This window comes from Nomascus leucogenys, chromosome 12 (assembly GCF_006542625.1).
Source record: "Nomascus leucogenys isolate Asia chromosome 12, Asia_NLE_v1, whole genome shotgun sequence".
NCBI classification, from domain to species: Eukaryota; Metazoa; Chordata; class Mammalia; order Primates; family Hylobatidae; genus Nomascus; species Nomascus leucogenys.
In genome coordinates this window covers 75,950,411-75,973,552 of record NC_044392.1, presented here as the reverse complement: position 1 = coordinate 75,973,552, position 23,142 = coordinate 75,950,411, and the positions used below count along the sequence as shown (strand labels likewise).

Sequence of the window (23,142 nt, the reverse complement as noted above, 5' to 3'; positions counted from 1 at the left end):
CATAAAAGTTGTACCGGATCAAATGATTTTCCAGTATTAGATGCATAGCTGTTCTTTTAAATTTTTGAAATATTATATAAGATTACAAAAGGTTTACATACAAAAACCCCCACACAGCAAAACTCTATGTGTACACAAATGGAATGAAACAAAGATATTAGTTCACTCTTTATCTAAAAAGCAAACAATAAGAAGCCCTTTCTTAACATCTCACCAGCATTGTATGAATCATACAAAGTAAAGGTTATCAAAATCAGAAATTTGAAAGAGGAAGAGAAATTAAAGAGAACTGAGCTCAATAACACTTCTTCCAAAATCTCATGGCCAAGCATGGGAACCTAAATTACAAGTCTTCTTCATTTGTACACCTTTGAAATCTAGGCTGTTTGCTGTAACGGGTTTTCTTGTTTATAACAGAGAGAAATATTTGATAAGAATGTGGAAATGTCTCTTGACACTTTAAAGTTCCCAAATGTGTTTTGGAATTAAAATGTCAGTGCATCAGCCCAAGGCTAATACTATAGTTGACTACAAAGATAATTATTAAAGTGAGATCCTGTAAGTGTATCTATTCCACTGACCTAAAGAATATAGTCACTATACAGAATGATGTCCTATTATACAGTGATGCTTCGCTTACATACTTCCACTTTATTATAGCTAGAAACATCCAAATCATAAAGGAACAAGAAACAAATGGGCTTTCGTATTTTATAAAATCATATATTAAGAAGCATGCAGAGACTTAAAAACATACTGTACTTTGAGCCAAATATTCTTTAGAAATATGTGTGCAAATGCAGAAAAGTATTTTACTTAAATAGGCACAATGTAATTTGCTTAACAGTATTTAGGAAAGTATCAATTTCTTTAAATACTTTTAATTCTAAGCATATTGTTGTATATGGCTTTTTTAAATTAAATGACTTATACAAAAAGAAATTAGTCAAGAACACAGTATTGATACATGTGAAAAAATAACATTTAAGGTTTCATTTAAAAGTTGTCCCTTCAACAGGATAAATGAGGGCTTTGGAGATACATAACTTGATGTCAGTAAAAATAACAACCTTGGATATGAAAGCCTTTCGTCTTCAGAGAGATCCAAAAGCCTTATGACATTTGGCTAGTCTTTAATGGGTTTATAGATAGATTAGGTGATCTATGCATAATATCTTCAAAGTCTTCATCCTGATCCCTTCAATATGAGAAATATGTCGAAGAGTTCCCTTCAATATGAGAACTATGTTGAAGAATTACATTATCTTTAGTGCATCTCTTAATACTAATAAAAATTTATCTTAAATGGCATTTAGTATATACAGATATACTTATTTTTATCTGATAAATCCAGGAAACAATTATTTATATTAAATTGTATTGTGTCAGTTAAAAAATGGGTCTGGGCTAAGTTCTGAATTAAAATGATTTTCAATAATTCATTCATGCATATATTTATTTATTGCTAGTATTTGAGATTGAAAGTTAAATTATTAGTGAATCTTGTCCTCTAATAAAATCCCCAAAACTTTTTTGTTTATATAAAAATCAACTTAGAAGTAGTGCATGGAGTGCTACATTTCTTCTATTTACCAAGTTGTTTTTCTTATCCTTCGTGATGTTCAACAACCTACCTGGATTATCACCACCCTCCCACTAAGTACTGTTCAAAGATTTTCATAAACACAGTAATCACGTAATTTTTGGCTCTTAAAGAATATTAAACATCCAAAGGTGGTGTTCCTTTTGCCTTAAAAGAATGTGGAAATGACATCCTAAAGTGGGATCTTGCTATATTAAAGAGAAAGTAGTATGTAATGTTTGTTTTTAAAATTTTTAATTTATTTTTTGTTTCAGTAGATTTTAGGGGAACAGGTGGCGTTTGGTTACATGAGTAAGTTCTTTAGTGGTGATGTCTGCGATTTTGATACAACCATCACCCAAGCAGTGTGTCATGTTTATTTTTAAAAGCAAATTGAAACATTTCAAAGAAAAAAACCCCTAATATTTGCAAACAGTTAACATGTGGGTCATTTTAAGGTTTAGCTTATACATAGACACTGTTTCAGAAATATTAAAAATAATTTAATGAACACATACCAAGAAATCGGACAGTTCGGCGCACCAGCGGGTTTATGTAGCAACAGTCTCCAGTTAAAATAGTTTTTTCCTGGTTTTCAAAATCCCTTGTGGCTAGTTGTAGGCAAAAGACAGCAGTTTCTCCAACTATTATCTTGAAAGAAAATAAAAGATTAAGGCATATTAGAATTTAACCAGTATAAATGTAAAGTATTTTTATTTTAAAAATGTAAAATGGAGCCCCTTTGAATGGTAATAATCTCAGTGTAAAACGGAGCCATAATCGATTTCCTAGATCCTTTGATTATAGCCTTGTCCCTATGTATGTAAACCATATTTTTCTCATATTGAAAAATTATGAACAAAAATAGACAACATTTTTTGTTTCCTAAAAGTCTTAATTAAAAAAATAAAATATACAAAAGATATGTAAGGAAGTACTCATTTATTTTTGGTGTATAATTAAATTCCATGTTTTATTTTTTAAGTTACTGTGTCTTATTTAAATTTGACTGTGTTACAGAATTCACAACAGATTCTCCATGCAAATATTTTTTAAAGCATCTGATATACACATACTAATTTAAAATCATATTAATACTTTTATAAATAAGAAAAAATAAATCTGCACACGTTTGACCTTGAGAGCCTCCTGTTCTGAGACATTACTAGGAATTGTCATAATTAATATACTACTTATACTTTAGTATAAATGTTATTTTGATCTTCATTAAAACCATATGAAACTAGGAACAGCATCCTACCCTTTTTACAAGTAAAGAAATATCAAGACTTGGAACACAAGTGAGTTGCCCAAGAACAAGGTTCTGTTACAGATGCTTTGCTCTACTCTGCTGACTTGTTAAAGGACCTGGCTATCTTACATCGGTATTTGTACCATTAGTAGTGATTTTTATACATAGTCCTCAAAATCACCTAGTAAGGTATTACAGCAAGTATTAATATTCCATTTTACAAATGAGGAAATGGAGATTTAGGGAGGTTAAATAATGTGTTCCCTTTAAGGCCAGTTAGAAGCCAAGCAGAAATTTCTGACTCTATTTAATACTATGAACAACAGCATGAGAAATAAGATTAAAAGCAACTGGAGCTAACAGTGTGTCTACTAATTTGTCATTGTGAAGTTTGCTTTTATTATGTCTTGTCAAGCTTAATTAATATGCTATACAGGGAGTCCTGACATTCCCTGGGGAAGTGCTTTTAGGGTCTCTATGAAAAGTAATATCTATGATTACAAGACATTCAAAATAGAAAGTGTGAGGTAGAGAAGGAGGTTACAGGAGATTAGGTGTTTGACCTACTTTTACCTCAGTGTGAACAAAAGATTATGAGATACCTCTTCACTTTCATCCTTCTTTCTACCCCCTTTTCCTCTTTTTTTTACTATACTTCTTTTTTTTCAAGTAGGCCAGGGTTCAATGTTAAATCAGAAGACACTGAGTGGAACTAAATTAAAAGAGACTAGTCTTGCCTATTTGGTGAGACTGGATTGAGTTGGGAGAGATAAGAACTTCCAACTTCCTCCTGAATTTTAACTCTGGCATTGGTGAAGTAGAGCAGATGTGTGATGAAACAGTTCATCCAGCCAAAGGATGCACAAGAATTATTTTTCATGAGTATCTGGAGAATCTGATAAGTAGATGAACTGTGTGTTTGATACCTTATCTCTCTTTCTGAATAATGTTTTTTCTCATGTCCTACCTCCTCTTCACTGCACCTTGAAAGAGATTACCATGATGATGCTTTCTGGGTTTTCAGATTCAACTTCTTCTGGGTCTGTTTTACCACAGAATGTTCCAAATTCTAACAATGCATCATCCACTCCACTTTATGAGCTGACCGGCTCCGCACATGACGGCTGCCCTCTCAGCCTCCTCTTCTCCACTGCAGCTTCCACTGGGTCTCCATCCCCAGGCAGGCCCCACCCCATGGTACACTGAACCTCAACTCAGGCTACCATGCTAAACTCCCTAGAATGTAGTAGGTACCCAATAATTCTTATTTAATGCATAAAGGAATCACATTTTCAAAAAACTCTCAGCTTCAATAGATCAGAATGTCCTAGTCTGCTATTAATCTTTTGCCTGACTTCTAATAACCAACTTCTGGCTTGTTCCTATGATGAAGGATCTATCCTGTACCTAGTTCCTAAAACTGGAGCCTGTATATGAAGTCCCTGACTTGATAATTCTTTTTAGTTACCAGGGTCTTAACAGACCAAGAACTGCCTTGTTGGGGCCACTTTTCCCGGGGCTGTCTTCCCAGTGGCTTTCTAATGCTGACCTCCTGCTTGCCTGCATCTCAGCACATTTCACGTTGCTGAATTTCCGATTTGTGTCCTGAGCATTTATGCCAGAACAGTTTCTCAGTCACTATCATTTGGCTGCTACTATAAGAAACCCACTTGAACTATGTTAACCAAAATAGTAAGTTTATTCTAGAGTTAGTTTCCTCAGAATTGAAGGGCAGGGAGCTTGGGGATTAGGCCCATGAATGGAAAGTCCTCAGGAGTCCAGGCAACAGCTGTCACCATTTCATTCTCCCTCTTTCCCTGGAGTCACACTGTCTTTCATCTCAGTTTCTCTTTGTATGCCTTTCTGCCAGCCAGTGCTCCTGATTCCGAGCATACATGATTTCCCCAATTGTCTTCAAGAAGCTTGTCTTGAATTTGTCAGCTCGGTCCAAGGAAACAGTTCAGCTGATAAGATTTTCTAAACCTCAATTCCAAATTCCCAGGAGGTTTAGGTTGAGATAAAGCATCTCCCTCTGTCCAATGAGCCAAGGTTAAGAAGGTATGTCACGGTACATGAAAATGTCACTGTGGGTAGAGAAGGTAGTTTTCAAACACAGAGTTGCTGTGATTAGATGCCAATGTCAAACGCCTGTCCATCACATCTTGCTGGACCCTCCGGCCAGTTCTTGGTCTAGACTAGCTCTTTCCAGCATGTTCTCTGGATACTGTATTCTGTCCACCTACTTGGACTTCATCTCATCAAATGCATATGCCTAGGTGTCTGCTTTCCTCCAAGAGTATGTCTAATTCACACACCCCAGTTCTCTTTCCCCCAGAGCTCACTGTGATAGCCATGGAACCCCTCATCAAAACCATATTCTTTCAACTTCCCCCACCCAACTTCCTGAGTTAAAACTCCAATTGTTTACTGCTCTCAGATAATTGTTATTATTTTTTTTTTTGAGATGAAGCATAATTCTGTCACCCAGGCTGGAGTGCAGTGGCGCAATCTTGGCTCACTGCAACCTCCTGCTTCCAGGTTCAAGCAATTCTCCTGTCTCAGCCTCCCAAGTAGGTGGGACTATAGGCACATGCCACCACACCAGGTTAATGTGTGTATTTTTAGTAGAGATGGGGTTTCATCATGTTAGCCAGGCTGGTCTCAAATTCCTCACCTCAGGTGATCCACCTGCGTCTGCCTCCCGACGTGCTAGGATTACAGGCATGAGCCACCGTGCCCAGCCTGCTCTCAGATAAATTCAAATAATGAAAATAAAATAATTAGAATTATGATGAATGTATTTATGTAAATGCCTTCTGAGTTAAGGGCACAGTGCTAGACACTAATGTTTGAAGAAAGGTTTATAATTTAACGGGGTAGACACAAGCAAATTGATTAATAATGGTACAAGGTTGCATAGGCTGAGCTTTATTTGACTGGTTTGGACAATACATGCTAGGAGAACACTTAGGAAGAAGTGTCACTGAGTCACTGAGAGAATCTGTGGTGGCAATGAAACACGTCACTCAAATCTCCCACTGCAGAGATGTTTACAGACAGATGGCCCCGGCTGCTGCTCCTCTGGATCCAATACTGTATCCATGCTGAGGCCACACTTCTACAGGCTCCTCCTAGCCAATGACTAAGCATGGTGGGAGTGAGCCTAATCTTCTGAAACATGGGATACCTCCAATTGGCAATTTTGGTTCAAAGATTCTCCATGAGCCTGACCAAATCCTTGTTAGAGCCATGCTTCCTATACAATCCCACTACCCCAATGAGACTACCTAACCTAGTCTGAAGTGTTTCCCACCCAGTCTTCCTTCTTTCTCCCTCTTGCGCACGGGGGGCAGACCTCCATCACAGTCTGAAGGCTCTCCTTGCTGTCTCTGGCTTACCCCTCAACTTCTGTTTTTCACAGATGTTTTTTCTAACAACTCTTGTACTTCTAATCTCACTTGATAATTGCTTCTAGGAGAATATAAACATATACAGCATCAAAGATAGGGTGTGATCCTTACTACACTTAAAGCTTGTTATTAGATAAATGTACAGAATTCAAAAACAACTCCAACTAGAAAGCATTTGGAGAGGAGGAGGTAGCCTTTCTCCTATTAGCTCTCAGCTTGACCTCAACAGAGGCTAAAGTAGATTGAGTTTGCCTTGAAGGCAGAGAGGCACAGTAGGTAGCACTGTCATAACTGTTGAAAAAATCATTGGCAACAAGAGCATCATTAACAATAGCAATGTTGCTATTAAAGCCAACGGCATTAGTAAACAGTCTAATATATATGTAATTGTATGCAGTTTATATTTCTATTAATAATTGATATTCATATCTATTCTTTCTTCCTAAGCTTAGCACATTACTAGGCACAAAGTAGGGAATTTTCATTTTCTACTGTCCTATATATCTGTCCTTATGACTAATTTAATACCAGGTTATATTGACTCTAAGATATACATTTCTCTTTTTCCTCTTGAATTTGAATCAGAGGCTCTGGTCAGTGAGTTACAGACCTAAGTTCTATATTATCTGGTATTTTATTTTGGCACCCTTTTCCTGACAGAAGCTCTCCCTGGTGGACTTCATTCCTCCTAAGACTTTACCAACCCCTGCTCCACTAAGGAATCCTAAATCTGCATATTTCCCCTAAACCCCAGATGCAGGTCTCCATCCACCTATTAAACAGTAACATCTCAACATGCTCATATCTACCTATTGGAAGGCCACACAGCCTTTACATCCAAAATAAAATCCATGTGTTCCTCCTGCTCTTCTGTGTCACCATCTCAATTAATCCATTCAATTTCTACTTGGACTCAAGCTAAAACTCTCATATATTTACATATCATGCTGACACCTCTAGTTCCCTCATTTATCTCTTTTCATCAATTGCTTTTATTTATATTATTTTTAATTGACACAAAATTATATACATTTATGGTGTGCAACATAATGTTGTGAAATATGTATACATTAGGTAATGGTTAAATCAGGCTTATTTAACATATGCATGACCTCACATAATTAGCATTTTTTTGGTGAAAACACTTAGAATCTACTCTGTTAACAATTTTTAAGTATACAGTACATTCTTATTAACTATAGTCACCATGTTGCACAAGAGATCTTATTCCTTCTAACTCAATCTCCATCAATTGCTAAATCCTGTTGATTATATATCAAATAAGACCACTTTTATCACTACCTCCATTTTAAAATCCAGTCCCTCTTCACTTTTTTCCTGCATTAAAGCATACTCAGAACTTGCATTTGTGCTTCCATCTTCTCTGCTCTTCAAACTGTTACTGTCAGATTGGTTTATTGAAAGCAAATTTTGTATAATCCAAATTTTCTTTTCTTTTTCTGGAGACAGGGTCTCCCTCTGTCACCCAGGCTGGAGTGCAGGGGTGCAATTATGGCTCATTGCAACCTTTAATTCCTGGATTCAAGCCATCCTCCCACCTCAGCCTCCTGGGTAGCTAAGACTAACTACTAGAGGCGTGTGCCACCATGCCCAGTTAATTTCTTTTATTTTTTATTTTTAGTTTTTGTAGAGAGATCGGGTCTTGCTATGTTGCTGGTCTTGAACTCCTGGCCTGAAGCAACCCTCCCAAAGCACTGGGATTACAGGCATGAGCCACCACACTCAGCCCCACATTTTCTATTTACAATTTTCAGTGTGTCCTCATAGCTTGTGGATTAACCAAAATTTCATAAGAGATCATTTACTGCTGAGCCTAAACCTATCTTTTACAGCTTCAGCAATTCCTACATAGCCTTCAGACACTCTGTGCTCTAGTCACAGCTAGGCATTTTCATTCTCCAACATATCCAGTATTTCCATACATCCAGGTTTTTATGCTTGGTCCATGGCTTAGTATATCTTGGTAGGCAATGCATGGTTCTGTGCTTGAGACATGATTTAAATATTGCCTATTCTATTGCAACTTTATTCTATTCCTGGTGCAGTTCATCCTTCCCTTCTCTGTGTTCCAATGGCACGTTGTACATTTATTATGATAATTTCCATATGCTTTTATAAGTATCAGTAACATCTGTGTCTTCCACTCAGTTGAGAGCCTCTCTGAGGTAAGGATTGCATAACATTTATCTTTAAACTTCTACTATTATAGCACAGTGACTGACAATAAATATGAATACTGCACGAATGAAGAGAATGCAGTTCAATCTTCCCATCTCCATAGATAAGGAAACCTCCAGAGAGAGACAGAGAGAGAGAGAGAGATTGCACATGCCTGAGTCACATGGTAACCGGCACAGCCAGAGTCTGAATCCAAGTTCAGAGTTTTATTTTGACCACAGCCTCTGCCTGGGAACTTGTGAGCCTCTCCTCCAGCTTTTCCAAGTTAAGATAGGTCAGTCCCTGCTGCCCACTTACAGGTCACACCCTGGAGTCCTACCACATTCCTAGCATCTCTACAGTTTCAAAAGATAGGAGATAGGGCACAAAGCACCTGATTAAGGACCTCTGGACTCCTCTGCTGTCCAGGTATAAGAGAGCCGAGTATAGAAAAAAAGATTTTCCTGATTCTATTAACACACAAGCCAGTCTTCCAACAAATACCAAAAACATTCACATTGCCCTTTCTAACTCCATTGCAATTTTTTGAGACACTTTTTTCACTGAAATGTCTTCATGTCTTCTTTGCATATCCTTGGCTCTTAGGTGCCATTGAGGATCTGGTGTTTTGGTCGTTTTCTTACCTTTATCAAGAAGGGGTTCTTAATTCTGGAATCACGGGCTACCATTTTCACTAGATTCCCAAAGCATCCCTGGGGCAAAGAGCATAACTGGTTTGCTTTCCCCGCTAGGAGTGGGAAATATGAGATTTCCAGGTCACAGAAGCCAGAGATGGAGATGCTAAAAGCTTTGTCACTTCATAGTTTTCTTTGATAAAACTTCCTTTCTTCTGTGAACTAACCAATGAACGCTGTTTCTAGACAGAGTTGAGATGATGAACGGTGTTAACTGAGATTGACTGAGAAGCAGCATGGCCCCTCCTGCCTCCCACAGGCACCAGCTGTCTATAGAGCTGGAGAAAGAGGCAGAACCTTGGGAAGGACACCTGTGGTCCCAGTGGGAAGGATCAACTGGCCTCCCATGGATCAGCCTTTCATGGAGGTACTCCTCCCCCACCTCAGCAAAAACTCTCCATTGCTTGGGACATGAAAGAAAAAGGAGGGGAAAAAGGACTCTGCTGGTAGACAGAGGGCAGGCTGGCACAGTCAGTGCAGAGCTGCCAACCCTTACCTCGTTTCTCTTACATCTGCCTTCCAGCTCCCCTCATCTGGGCTCACTAAACTCAACCCATCCCTACTCCTCCTCTGCAAAGCACCTGTCTGTTCCCAGTTGTACAGGAAGCCCTCAAACAACCTCCAGGGAAGATTAGTGACTGTTCATTGTCCTTATCAATCTGATATGGAATGTGATGAGATGCCCACCAAGGGCTCAGAAACTAATACTGAAGGGCTTTCACTGCTTTATTTATTTATTTTGGAAGCAGGATCTTGTTCTGTTGCCCAGGGTGGAGTGCCATGGTGCAATCACAGCTCACTGCAGCCTCGACCTCCTGGACTCTAATCCTCCTGCCTCAGCCTCCTGAGTAGATGAGACTACAGGCATGTGCAACCATGCCCAGTTAATCTTTGATTTTTTTTTTTTTGGTAGAGATGGGATTTCATTATGTGGCCCAGGCTGGTCTTGAATTCTTGGGCTTATGCAATCCGCCCACCTCAGCCTTGCAAAGTGCTGGGATTACAGGTATGAACCACCACACCTGGCCTCACTACTTCATCTATGCATTCAGAGCTGGGTCTGAGCAATTGTGGTGTTTCTTAGTCACAGTCCCCTCCCTATTGCAATCTGACAGTCTACCTCATTGGGAGGAAGAGATCTGCTCCTGAACCCCAACCTAATAGAAGCCTTGCACCCCACTGACAGACCTTCTCAAACTTGAGTATCACATTCCTTATTACACCTCATCCCCTTGCTGGACATTACATTATGCTTTATTAATCCCAGTGTTGAACATTATGAAGCTCTTCGAATCTTGCCCTGCCTAACAAGCTGGATCTACACACTGTCTGTCCCTTCCTAATGACGCAACTAAGTTTCCATCATGTCTTTGAGGACAGGTCTGGTATCTGGCCCTGTTTTTTGTTTTTTTTTTTTTAATCAATTACCTTCTTTGGTAATGAGTAAAAGGCCCCATTCTGCTGATGAATAGCAACCTACAAGAATGAGAGTGTGAATCATAAATGTCTCCAGGATGCACACATCACTTTGTTCTCATACCTCAACCTTTGTTATGCATACTCCAACTTTGTGATCTACAGTCTTTGATGACAAAATACTGAAGTTTTACTAGGAAGAGAAAATTGCTGTAGATTTTCATCAAATGTCAAACTCCAAATAGCTCTATGTTTTCATTTATAAGTACACAATCAGAAATTCCTCTCCCCTCTAACTGGTGGTGACTCAAAGATATCCATGCATCATTGATTTGAAATTGGTACAAGAAAACCATTTCAGATGTAATGCAGCAAAACAGAAGTTAGGTAATCAGTGTGACAGTATTTGGCATGTGTTTCACATCCTTCAGAGATGTGTGAAATAATATCCAAAAAGCAAAATGAATCCACAGAAGTACAGTCATGGGACACACCTAAACTTTAAACTCTGGATGTGCGAATCCAGTGAAATGTGGGGTTTCATTTGTTACAGAAGCTGGAACTTGCTAATTTCCCTGTTTTTAAAAAGAGAGAGAGCAAGTCTCAGTCTCAGGGTCTTTTCCAGAAAACAATGCCTGGCTAGAATTTCTAAAACAATGTAGGCTTTTTTGTATTTATTTTATGGTTCCCTTCTACTTACCAAGTGATACTGGTTTTCCACTTGTAGTAATAATAGAATGTATTCTTTTATAATAATTTGTTAGTAAAGTGAACTGATTTTAAGAAAAAATGAATGCTAGCTGAGTTGGTATGCAGCTATGATGTAAGTCATGAAGGTGATGTCCTGAGAGGAAAATTTGGGAAACATTTAACATATAATAAAACTCATTTACACTGTTCATGTACATAGGGCTTAGGTTTTAGGCACTGTTCTAAGTGCTTTCCAAATACTGGCCAATTTAATCTTCAAAGCAATCTGATGAGGTAGATGCTATTATTAAAATCCAGTTACAGAAGAAGAAAATAAAGAATAAAGTAACCTATATATGTTACTAGCCGTGGTTATAATTGTGGGGATGTGGCAACCAGGAAGCCCTAATACTCTGGGGAGAGGACAGTGTAAGGGAGGTGGAGGGACAAAGGCCGCTTTGATGGAAGGATATGAGGTCAAGAATTGGATTTGATCCTTTGAGTTGTGGGTCTGAACCTTTGAGTTAAGATTCGCAGTCTTTAGGAGACCCCTGTTAAAATGTAGATACCAGAGGATAAGAAACACATGAAGCTACCATCCCAGCCACTGGGTGGGATGAGCTTATTAACTCACTTTTCAATTGGGAAAGATACATGTCTATTTTGAGAGCTCTACAGACAGTAGCTCTCAAATGTGGTCCCTGAACCAACAGTATAGGTAATCTGGGAACTTGATAGAAATGCACATTCTCGGGCCCCACCCCTACTGACTCAAGAACTCTGGGGGTGGGGTCTGGCCATCTATGTTTCAACAAGCTCTCTAAGCTCTATAAGATATTTCAAGGTGTCTAAAACTCCTTTTTATTACATTGTAAATTTGTCAAGTTTATGTTAAAAGGGATTTTTAGATACTGATTCAAACAAATAATTATTATGTACTTGTACTGTGCAAAGAGCTATTCTAGGTATTGCAATAAAAGGATGAGACTATAGAAAGAGAGGTTAAATAAATCTAAAGTAAAAACAAATCCAACACTCTCACTTTCTAGATATTTTAAGTGAAATATGAAGAGATGAACTGTCCTGAGAAGGATGGCTCACTTAATCAGTGCTCAGCACCCAGGAAGGCCACTCACATCCTCTGCGAGTCTACTGCATGGCTCACTATGCTTAAAATGGGGAGGCCATCAAAGAAACTTACAACTTAGCTTGCACTTATTTATGCATGCATGTGCCAGTACAGACACATGTAAAAATACTAGTAAATAAATGAAGAAGGGATGAGATTAGGGGTAAGTGATAACTGACAACTGAGTGTGCAACTCACCAAAACTTGCACAAAAAGAAACTCAGTGCCTCTTTTTGAAACAATCTGGCAGAAAGGTATCCAATCTTTTCCAGCCTCTTATTAGCTGAATGAACGTAATTAATTAATTAAGTCATATAAATTCCCTTCACCTCAATGTTATCATACACAAAATGGAAACAATAGAAATAATGCCATCATGGGGCTGTTTTGAGGTTATTGTTATAACATTCCTAGAAACGAGGTTATTGTTATAACAGTCATAGTAAAGGGGCTGGCACAGAGTAAGCACTACATAAATTTTAGTCATTATTAGGTAGCCCTGAAGGCTCTTTCTAAGTCATATCTGCAATGGATTAGTGTTTGTGGTAAGGGAGTAAAGGAGTCTGGGATGCCTAGAATAGGGTAATAGAGTTGTTTGATAATTTGGAATAAAGTAAAAGTCCTGACAGTAATCTTTCACTGCACATGTAGATGCAGGGTCAGTGGGGAGATACAGAAAAAGGAGATTCAGTCTGCTGAACAAGAGCACCAAGATTCACAAGCTACGAGCATTCTTTTTAAATGACAAGAAGCTGGTGAAACCGTTAACAAACACTTCCCTAGCAAAAACAAATGCTGCTGATTAAACTTTAAGTGATGTTTATGCTTTGCCCAACCACTCACATAAATGTAGCAAACATAAGCTCTAAGGAAAATGAATAAGAGTACTGTAATATACACTCATGTTATATACTTATAGTTTGTTTTTAATTTTAATATATAAAGTCAATGTCTCCATGTTCACAGATCTACTGTTGGCCAGTACTGTTATAATGTACCTATCATTCCTCAAAAGAGCGAGCTTATAATTAATAAAAAATTAGTATGTAGGTTATTAGTAAGCTTTCCAGTTTTTCTAAAATACCCATTAGAATCATTTTCCCCTTTTCCTTATCAACAATAAAAAAGCAACATGATACAATTTAAATACTCTCTGGGAGTTAAAGATGATGGAGATTTTAGAAATAAACCTTTGAAGCACAAGCAAAATTTAACTGTCCCTAGGTCAATGTTTCTCAAATAATATTTATGTAGCAGGATGTTAAGTGATATTTTCCAGGAAAAAAAATTTTGGTGAAAAAACATCAGCTAAAACCTTACTTGTTCATCAAGATTTACAAATTATATTACTAGGCATTGTATGCCTGTATAAAAATATCTCATGTACCCCATAAATATATAAACCTACTATGTACCCATAAAAGTGAAAAACATTTAAAAAAATGTAAAAAGATTCATAATTTCCAGCAGCCCCATGATGGCATTATTTTATTGTGTTCAGCATATAGATAAGGACACAATGGCACACAGAGATTATATGACTTATGTAAGGTCATCAGCTACTAAGATACAAAGCCAGACCCAATCCCATGCAGTGTAGTTTTGGAGTTCAACTTGACATTATAATATTTGATTATTTGCTTCATTCTAGGAAGACAGGCCTAGTAGCTTAAGCTTTCTCGTATGACATTCTGAATGCATGAGTATACTTTCCTCCCAACTACTTTCCCTGTATGAACCAAAAGCATGACAATCTGTTAAAGAAAATTGTTAACTTTATTGTCCAGTGTTTTCCAAACTTATTTGAGGCTTAGAAATATATATTCTAGGGACAACCCTAAATATCTGGTAGAGCTAGTGTCTCAGAAACACTACAGGGAATATGCAAAAGCAAAAGTCTTCTTCCTTTCTAGAGGACAGAAACTTAAATTTAGGAAAGATAGGCTAGTGTAGTTATTATATGATAGAGAAAAGAATTAGAGGTCTTCAGAAGGCAAAAGTAAAGCTGAGAAATGCTGTCTTTAGAAAGTGAAAAACTCATTCACCACTTCCCCGGTTATTAGAAAAAGAAGAGAGGGAAGTTTAAAATAAAAGAGAGCAAATATTAATTCACACAGTGGGAGAGAAAAAATATGATTCTAAAAGGTAACCCAGGTAGGGAACTAAAAAGGCATTTAAGTAGAGTTTTGAGATTTATGTGCAGCAGAAGTGGCTAGGGGAGGATATAAGGATTTACCAGACCTTTTGGATCTATGGCTTAGAAAGAATAACATTCTTTTTCTTATAGTATGGAAGACCTATACTTTTCCTCACTGGACTTCCTTGGAGTGTCTCTGACAACTGTATCTGGGGAGAATTATCAGGGACCTGAATCAGTGGCGTGGCTCTTTGCCAGTGTCTGGTAGCAGACAGTAAATTCTACCTCTTTTTCTCCCCTTCCTTCCTTCCTTCTTTCCTTCCTTCCTTCCTTCCTTCCTTCCTTCCTTCCTTTTTTGCTAGTTCAGAAAAATCTGTGTTGTCATATGGTTGAGATGTCCTCAGTTCCAAAATACATGTTTCTGTTGTACAGTGGTCACCTGTAAGTGCCCTGCCACTGCATTCAAGGAATATATATTCAATTGACTAAACTGTGATACTCTGAGTAACACTCTCCTTTTCAAGAAAATAGGCTTTTGAGGTGACAGCTCTGCCTAAGAAAGCAGAAACAGTATTCCTTGCAATTTCAAATTCATCATACAGATCATTCCCTTGAGGCCATCTTCTGGTTTTCTTGGCTTTCATCTCTCCCATCCTTAAACAGACTGCCAGAACAAATGTCTTTTAAGGCCACTCATTTTTACTGAAAAAAGGACTAGACATTTGAAGGACTTTATTTTTAAAACGCTTTCACAGGAAGAGTAAATGTTGATTACATAGGAAATCCTTATATTTTACCAAGCCATTAAAAATGTTTGATGAGAATACACAAAGAAAAGCATGATTGAAACCCAAAAATAAATGAATGAGTCTTGGAACATAAACTCATTTTGCAGTCTGGTCTCATTTGTGCTTGGGATAAATGCAGCTTTCCAGCTTACTGCTCACGTGTACTAGGAAAAGGTGCAATTATAATTTAAATGTGAAACTCTAACAGCTTGGAATGGGTTGAATTCATTATGCAAGCCAATTTAAGGGTTTCTAATACACAATGGGAAATATATTTAGAAAACAGATTATTATTCCAAATGCCTTTAATTTCAGTTTATAATATATATGTATATTTATTATATAAATTCATAAATATATTCCCCTTCCTTGTCATTTTAAAAAGTGACAAACAGCACTTACCTTAGGCCAAGTACTGTTGTAAACATCTTACATATATTAACTTGACTTGGTCCTCACAACTACCCTATGAGGTTGATATTATTACCTCATTTTACAGGTAAGGAAACTGAGGCACAAAGAGGTTAAGTAATTTTCCCAAGGTCTCACAGCTAGTAAATGACAGATCTGACAGTCTGACTTCAATTTTAATATTATATTCATCATAAGAGATTTTTGTAGGAATGGAGTCAAAGCACTCTATGAGATACATATTAACCTACTTTATCACTCAATGTCAAACTTGACATTATAATATTTTATTATTTTGTTTTATTTTAGGAAGAAAAGTTAAAACTTTTTATCTGAACTTCTGCACTTATGAGTATAATTTCTTCCAATAAGTTTTTCTGCATAAAGCATAAAAAATGCTTGATAAATAAACCAATAAGATGCTCTAATAAACAGTGACATTTATTCAAATGAGAAGTAGAGAACAAAGTCTGTATTGGTGGGCAGTGTGATGAGGCCTGGAATGTTCATTTCTGCAGTGTTTTCCCACACTACTACATCTTATTTTTAGAAGCAGTCAATTGTTTGGACTGAGCTCCTGCTGCACTAGGCCCAGTGAACCAAATATTGGTGGTGGGGCAGTTTGGTGAGAGGTGAAGGAAATAACATGATTTCTGATAATACTAACAGGAAGTTCATTTATGAAAAATAAACTTTGGAGAAGAGTTATAGATTCATATTACATCTCAAAGGAATAATGATTATATTTATTTGCAGATGTTGCATAGCATAGCAGAAGCCCATAGAAGTGGTACGTAAGCTTTCCTATTGATTCTAAATGTTAAGGAAAAAAAAAAGTATGACTACACTATCTCTTTCACATATAACTTACTCAGTTTTTATCTGATTTACCCTCCCTTCAAGATTCAGAGTAGCATTTCCATTTTTTTTGAACTCTGAGATAGGAATCCTTGACTTTTATACTCGTAAGGCAATCTACCCTATCTAGCCCCTTCATCCTTGTGAATATTTGTCCAAATGTCCAAATCATGCACAATCTTAGATTCTGCTTTTCTGCTGAGTCCTATTGTGGGATGCTAAAATATTGAGAGTCATCACATCCCAGCAGTTAGCATGAGTGTTGCTGAGAACATAAAATGCCAGCTGCAAGCCCCCTGGCACCAAGGTCTGTAACTCTGAGCAGCAATGCCCAGTGAAATTTTTAGAAGCAGATTCTCTCTGTTCTGTTCTTTCCATTTCATTCAAAAACAGAATTAGTCTTTCTGACCCCTTCATTGTGATGAATATTTTCATGTTAAGAGTTCTCATGTTGACCCAGAGCAGGCAAGGCTCCCACCATGGTCTCCCCACTGGGACCATCTGTGTTTCTGACTGGTGACAACAATTCAGAGGCTTGAATGAGCCCCCATTTGTAGAATACATACTAACTTCTGTGCCACATTCTCCAGCTGCTACCTCTGACATAACTATGGGGGATCATGAGTGGTGTTGGGCCTGAACGAACCCTCAATGAGAAGAAAGAATTCATAAAGGGTGTGAGAGACAAGGATCCTCATTTAGCAGCCTCTCTTCCCAAGCTCCCCTTGGTACCATAAGAAATTTCAAAATAACAATTTTTTGACCAATTGTTGGTCACATTTCACAGCTGGCAGATATCTGAGAATTCTGCAGTCCAAAACCAAATGGTGAATTTGCAATATATATTTGAAATCCTATGAACAAATACTTAGACACTGCCTCAAAAAGCAACAGAAAACAATTCTACGTAATGAGCAATTCTGAACACAGTTTGCTGGCCAGCAGTTTTAGATGGCTATTAAAATCTCAATCAAGTTTTCTTTCAAAATCTTAATTATAATCTCCCCATATGAACTTAAGTAAAATAATATTAAAGTGAACCTGTTATGTGCAGTACTGATACTGTTTAAAGCCTATTTAACATCAGTTTTTATAATTTATGATACCACTAGAATATTGAGGTAAATCAAAATTCTTTACATTCCGAAGTCAAACTAAAGCCCTATTTAATAATTATTAATTGAGCTTAAACTTATAAGTAGCAATGATGTTGGCCTAATCAATGTTAATTATCTTTCCTTCTCAAACAGCCTTAATTTTGTTCAGTTACCAACCTTCTTGAATGGCTATGATCTTCAGGGGAGTCAGGGCCATCTTCTGCCTCAAGGGATAAATGATTTGTCAGGTCCTGATGGCCCTGATCTGGGGCTAGTGTAGGCCTGGGCATGGCATGAGATTCTGCCCAATGAAGCATGAGGAGACTTCTGGTAGGGATGGATGCTTCTGAAATAGGGGTTTATTTCTTTTAAAATGACTCACAGAATACTTTTTTTAATGCTAGACATCCTTATGTTTGGATGTGATGTTTAGAAAAAGGGTGATCGTTGTGCAATCACGAGGGGAGTCAGCCCAGAGTAGAACAGACACATACTGCAGCAGAGTGGACAGAGAAGAGACACCTGGATCTTTGACCTGTTGTTCAGATATTGAATTAGTCATTTCTGAGCCACCCTAACTTAACACTGCTTGTTATGTGACAGAATAAATTTTCCTAATTGTTTAAATATCTAAATCAGAGTTTTCTGTTATTTGCAGATGAAAGCAATTTAATCATTACAAAGACCCTGAACCTGTGAAGTACCATAGAAGATAAAATTTTAAATATACAAATAACTATCTATAAATACAAATAACTGCAATGCCATGTTGGTAAATGTAGGGATTGACAGTAGGAAGAGAATACCTTAAATTAGGGACAGTAGGATGGAGAGAGAGTAAGAAAGTCTTACAAAAGTTGATGTTTTCATATGGCACATGGCTTGAAAGGACAGGGTTATGTTGATCACAAGCAAAGTTAAACAGAGTGGAGACTGGGGAATAAGACTCAGAGAAGCAACAAGTGGAAGAGCTTTACAGATAGGGCCATCATGTAATTTATCATTCAAACTACTATTTTTGAGTTTGAAATGGGAGGCTTAATAATATTGACACCAAGACAAAAGAAATAAACCAGGACGGACCCAGGCAAACCAGGACATAGGGTTGACACAATTATAGTGCAAAGAAGAATATAAATGAAGTCTCAGAGGAGGAGAAGTATAGAATGTCCTTGAAGAACAGCAAGTGGGCCCACTTGGCTGGCATGCAGACTAGATACAGGGGCCTAAGGGACATTATCCTGGGACCATGATGTAAATGGTTTAAGATCCAAGTGAGGTGCTGGTACTTAATTTTGTTCACAGTGGGAGGCCATAAAAGTTCTGGGCAGGGGAGGGGTGAGGTCAGACCTATGCTGCAGGAAAATCAATCTGGAAAAAGGCAGGGAAGACTGGAGAGAGGAAGTAGAAAGCCCAGGAAGTGTCTGGTGTAGTAAATCCTTTCCGGGTAGTGAACCATGCTTAAAGCCGCGGGAAAGCAAAAGGGCACATGCAAATAATGAGGAGAAAAGAGCAAAGGGAAAGGAAGGCTCCAAAGTCAATTTTTAGATCACTTACACTTGGGGAGTGGGCAATAAAGAGAAGCAAACAAGAAGCAAACAAAGGACACTGGGCAGAAGTGTCAGCAAGTAGAGAAGAAAATTATCATGCCATGAAAACCAGAGGGGACAGACTTTCAAGACAGGGGTCCTCGATCAGCCACATTCAGTGTCACAAAGAAGTGGAAGAAGTAAATGTTCAAGCAAGGAGGTTGTCATTGGTGACCTCTGAGAAAAAGCTTGACAGTAATGAAAGCACAAAACTTTTTCACATTGCCCTTGCCTTTCAGAAAACTTTGTTAGTTAAGTCAATGGAAGAATTCTCCACACACACAGCAAATTTGGCATTAGATGACCTGGCAATGGGTTTGACTTAAACGATGAAATCAATTAGGTGAGGAGTAGAAAATGGAAGAAACTCTGAAATGGATCACAGGTCCTTCATCCTATTTCATTCTTAGCTCTGTCCCACCATCCCCACTCTCTTCACAAAGTCATAGGTGCTTAAATATATTTATTTTCCCTTGCTCCCTAAACTCTCTCTGATCTCTGAAAACTCTGATCTGAGGCAGGAGAGTGTTATAGAGCTATAATCCAAGCTGTGATTCAGTATCAAGTCTCCTCTGCTAATTCAGGTTGTATATTCTGGCCTATATTTGTTAACAAGATGTATGCATTATTCCTGAAATGCAATTTCTACTTTGTACCTGAATTCCATTAGCAGATCCCTATTCCTGAGTTTTCGCTTTGATCACTTACTTTGCACCTCAGTTGCTCTAAGGCTGGGACTGTCTGGGACTGTGATTCCTGTCTGTCTTACAGGCAGTGAAGTTTTGCTGCTAAACCCTATATGGTGGCTAAGGCACTGTTCTCTTATTTAGCAAAAGGTTTTCTTAACACCCACCTGCTCCTAGATTCCTGGGAGCTATGTTCTGCCCACCTACTAGGACATGTCACTACTCCCCACAAGACGTCCCTGATGCAGCCTCTTTTGTAACTGTTCCTTTCAGAGATCATGTTCTGTTGCAGGACCAGATGCCCATAGAATCATCAGGAGAGTCTACCCTTCTATGCCTTGACTGCGTCCATGCTTCAAATGTTTCCACACCCTAGTTCTTGCTGACTTAATTCATTTCATCAGTTTATGGAGTAGGACTCTGCCTCACCCTGTCCTGATGCATAATAGGTTTTTGTGTCCAATCCCATCTTTGCATAAAGTATTCAGGCATGTGGTAACACTTGTAAATTGGAACCAGAGGAAAACAGATTTTGCATTGTTCTCTTCCATCGACAGAAATCACGACATGTGATTCATGTCCTTGGAGATGTACAGGAAGCAGGGAGAAGCACTGATCCATGCATACAGATGAACTGAAGCCTTTTAAGGTTTCAGCTGAATATTTGTTGCCAATATTTGCAGTACAAAAAAAGTTGTCAACAGAAGTACAAATATAACCTACATGTTATTTGGAGATAGCAAAGCACTGACTTCTTTCAATATCTATCCTATCTGATCTGATGCCTCTGACAATTATGCATAAATACAGATCTAAGCTTCCCCTGATAGGAGCATTTACCTGGAAAAAGGGTCAGCTGGAACCCATACACATGAACATACTTTGTACCTTTAAGAAAAGTCAAGGAAGAGGGGGACACTTCCCGATTTCCAGCAAATCAGGATATCTCGACCCAAGCTCTACCGAGCCAACAAGGAACAAGTAATATGTCCTATTAAGGATAGTGGTGAACAACATATGTTAATATTTGTAATCTTCTTGCACAATTTTTCCACTAATGTGAGATCATTGAGGACTTCCTTTTCATTATTGGATCCCATGCCTAGCAAGCTGCCTGGCATGTAATATATACACACACTAAGAGTTTATTAATGAATCCATATGTTAAATGGACTGTGATAGAGTCAAGGCAGTTGTGGCTCCAGGGAATACACAGGCCCTGCAATCTGTAAGGCACGTGCTGAAGATGAGATCATCCTACTAAAAAGTGAAAAAAAAAAAAAAAAAGGCTAAATGATGCCATGAATGACCTTTCTCAAACAACTTTTTTTTAACATATAAAATGAGCTAACAAAAGGAAGAGGGGTTGGGGAGAGAATCCACACATAGTAATGAATCTTTTCCTCTCACAGTGAGATACATCAAAGGGAAACCTGTAATATGCCTTGATTCAAGTTTAAGCTTCAAAAATGTTCTAATATTTTCACATCCTTCTCTATGTCCTAACATTGATGAAAAAGTGTTTTTATAAAAAGGTGATGTAAAAATCATATTTGAAACAGGTACAGTAAACCAAGTATTTGAGAAAATGGCTTTAAAAATCTATTCAGATATATCTTCTAAAGTACAGATCAAAATAGTACGTATCGGCCGGGCGCGGTGGCTCACGCTTGTAATCCCAGCACTTTGGGAGGCCGAGGCGGGCGGATCACGAGGTCAGGAGAACGAGACCACGGTGAAACCCCGTCCCTACTAAAAATACAAAAAAAAATTAGCCGGGCATGGTGGCGGGCGCCTGTAGTCCCAGTTACTCAGAGAGGCTGAGGCAGGAGAATGGCGTGAACCCGGGAGGCAGAGCTTGCAGTGAGCCGAGATCGCGCCACTGCACTCCAGCCTGGGCGACAGAGCGAGACTCTGTCTCAAACAACAACAACAAAAAAAAATAGTGCGTATCAATTCAATGGTATTTCCTAAACCCGCAGAAAAAGTAGACTAGGAAACCACCAAGTTTCTTTAATTAGCAAGAAAAAAAAAACTAGATCTACCCTGTCTGATGAAACTGCCACTTGCCTTGAACATTTGGCAACTGAGCACCAGAAAGGTGGCTAGTCCAGATTGAGGTGTGCTGTAAGTGCAAAATTCAGACTGGATTTCGAAGACTTAGTACAAAAACGATTAACTTATTAATAAAAATAAAAGATAACTTATTAATAAATGTGTATATTGATTACATGTTAGAATATTTTGCATATATAGAGTTAGTAAAATAAATTATCAAAATTAATTTCACCTGTTTCTTTTTAAAAATGTGGCTACTAGAAAATTTAAAATATGGTTCACATTGTATTTCTATTGAATATCGTGTGTCCAGATTCTCTTCTCATGTCCCCTGGCCCATCATAGCATCAGACACGTACTCCACAATAATAATTGCTCAATAGGTCCCAGGTTTAAAAGGAGCCAGAGTGGAGGAGACAGCTGCATAGGTATCATGGATATAGATTTTTGAGGCCTCTTTTGGCATGCACATCTGATTGATTTTCTGGTAGAAATATAAATATGAGCAGAACTTTTAGATAAATTTCATCTTGTTTCTTTTTTCCAATGACTTGGTCTTTAAAAGATAAAATGCCCTATTATGGAGACTCCACCAGGCAACTGAGCATACATTTGTGGATGGATTAAATAAATACATTTGAAACTCTAGTGTATTCGATGGGCATTTTAATCAATTGTCCTAATATTTTTCATGTTCCTGAATTAGATCCAGCTTAAACATGTCAATCACATCTGAGGTCTAATCTGTAACAATCCATGATCCATTATTCTCACATATTCTATAATAACTAAAACAAATAGATCACAATGGAGTCAACTCACAAAATTTGTTTCTTATTTTTTTCTCCCATCTTCCTGCCCCAAAGCAATGTTCTCATTGGTTCTATGAATGTATGCTAATATATCTAGAATTTATAACCTGTTTTTCTTATTATGACTATTTGCTTTTCATCTAGGATGCTAGGATGCTTAGATAATAAGCAAAAAAGACCATCATGTTTTTATTGACACAAGTTATTTGAAGGCAGCAAGTTCAATACATTCTTCTTTGTGAATGTATTGAACCTTATCTGGTTCCTCATGCTGACATTTGAACATACCTTCTTCCTGGTATGTTTTTATTGAGGTTAATTTCTCTATACATGGTGAACCTAACATTTGCTTGG

The 23,142-nt window shown here is 37.8% G+C and overlaps 1 protein-coding gene across 3 annotated transcripts in view; it reads right to left on the bottom strand.

The window, feature by feature from the left end:
* PLPPR5 (phospholipid phosphatase related 5) overlaps positions 1 to 23,142 on the bottom strand; it is a 110,893-nt gene that overhangs the window by 61,625 nt on the left and 26,126 nt on the right. For all 3 annotated transcript variants that reach the window (XM_030825012.1, XM_012500404.2, XM_030825011.1), the window contains exon 2: positions 2,101 to 2,233. In XM_030825012.1, coding sequence (XP_030680872.1) covers positions 2,101 to 2,233 — 133 coding nt within the window. The remainder of the gene's footprint in view (positions 1 to 2,100; positions 2,234 to 23,142) is intronic.